Source organism: Morone saxatilis, unplaced genomic scaffold (genome assembly GCF_004916995.1).
Source record: "Morone saxatilis isolate NCDOM2014 unplaced genomic scaffold, NCSU_SB_2.0 Contig6, whole genome shotgun sequence".
NCBI lineage: Eukaryota > Metazoa > Chordata > Actinopteri > Moronidae > Morone > Morone saxatilis.
In genome coordinates, this window is record NW_023340206.1 from 5,805,038 (window position 1) to 5,806,776 (window position 1,739).

The 1,739-nt window shown below is 42.4% G+C and overlaps 1 protein-coding gene across 1 annotated transcript in view; it reads right to left on the minus strand.

The window, feature by feature from the left end:
- Window positions 1–1,739, minus strand: part of gckr (glucokinase (hexokinase 4) regulator) — a gene marked incomplete in the record, with an annotated part of 8,712 nt that overhangs the window by 4,953 nt on the left and 2,020 nt on the right. Inside the window, 5 exon segments of the mRNA XM_035677592.1 lie at window positions 860–978; window positions 1,056–1,161; window positions 1,300–1,394; window positions 1,495–1,548; window positions 1,649–1,715. Coding sequence (XP_035533485.1) covers window positions 860–978; window positions 1,056–1,161; window positions 1,300–1,394; window positions 1,495–1,548; window positions 1,649–1,715 — 441 coding nt within the window.

Here is a 1,739-nt window from a genome sequence, read left to right on the forward strand (position 1 = left end):
TATATATATATATATATAATGTAAAGAAGCAAAAACACAAACACAGCACCCAGAATCAAACTGAGCAATGTACATGCAGCCACGTGTGCCTTCTTCTGCATCAACATTACCACTGATAGCATGAAAGTGCTGCCGATACACTGATACGTGTGACTGTACGGTACTAACATTTATTTGTAATGTGAAAAGCATGTCCAGGTTTTTTTTTCAAACGGCTGTCAAGAGAGAATCAGCTGCAAGCTGAAGGCTGTCAACACAAAGAAGCACTTAGGAAGCTGCATGTTGTACCTTTGGGTGCAGAGTTGGATACTGGAGGTGCTATGAGATGCCTTCAGGTCATGACAGAGGACCAATCCAGATGTGTGAATCCTGTTTTCATCCCAGAATGTGATGTACTTTTAAGTCTATTAGATACATGTAAACATCTGAGGTCCCTTAAGGGTTCTGAAAACATTGCTGGGTAATTTTATATTAGATCAGAAGGTGATCCATCGTGGTTTTTATTCAATTTAAAATTAGATCATAGCTCTGCACATGGAAAACACAGACTACAGGATCTATTTTTGATTTTGATTTCTAGAAAATAAATTGATCTAGACTTGTTATTTACATCTATATCCTCTGTTTATTTTTCCATTAATTGCTCTGAGTTAGATGAGAAGATCGATATAATTTTCTCGTCTAACTCTCAGCAGGAAAATGATCATTTACGGGACACTTAAAAATCTCTTTCACAGTTTCAACAGCAGCAAACTGACAGAACCATGTGCAAAGAGTGAAATTAAAATATACTCCTGTAACTGCAGACAAAGCCTCACATCCTTTATCAAGCCTTTTCAGTGTTTTTCAGTGTTCTCACTTGTGTGTGACGGGTGTGTTTGTGAAGGTGGCAGCATGTGCAGCAGACAGGACAACCTCCAGGAGGATCTTCGTGGCGCTGCCTCCTTTCATCCTGGAGGAGCCACTGATGGCCTCTGGCTGAACACAAACAGACACATTCACTCCCAGAGTCCAGAGACACGCCGAGTACGATGAGTACAAGCTGAGGTTCTTACCCCAACTGCTGGGTTGATGAGGAAGGCCTTTTGACTTTTGGCAAGCTCCTGCATCCTTTGAACCACACTGCGAAAAGTGAACGTGCAGCCTGGCATGGGCTCATCCCTAAGACGTCGTCATTTAAATTAGATATGTTTATTCAAACCCACAGGGACAAATCCTACAAAATAATGCCTACCTTAACCATCTTTTATTAATATAACATTAATGCAATAATAGTGAAGTATGTACACTCTCACAAACCTGGCCTGATGTGCAGGATTGAAGCCAACCAGCACAGGAGTGTAAACCTCAGGGTGCTGCAGGCAGAAGTCCAGCTGACCTGCCACAAATGGAGCCTGCGCAGCCAGAAATCAAATGCACACAAACTAGCACACGTTGTAAATTAACACCCTGTCCAACACAGAATTCAGACTCTGACCAATCAGAGCGACTTACAGATAATCCGCAGGAAATACCAATGAACAAGACTCGCTTCTTCCCCTCACAGACCTGCAGGCCGGAAAAAAAACATGCAAAGGTCAAAACGCTGCAGTTTTTGCTCACATTTGCACTTCACATTTACAGTCTGTCTTCACACAAACACACACACCTTCTTCAGACTGAGCATGCCCAGTTTGGGGTCATCTTCAGGAGCTTCCTGGGAAGATAGCAGAGCTCTGAGGCAAATGAGAGATAGATAG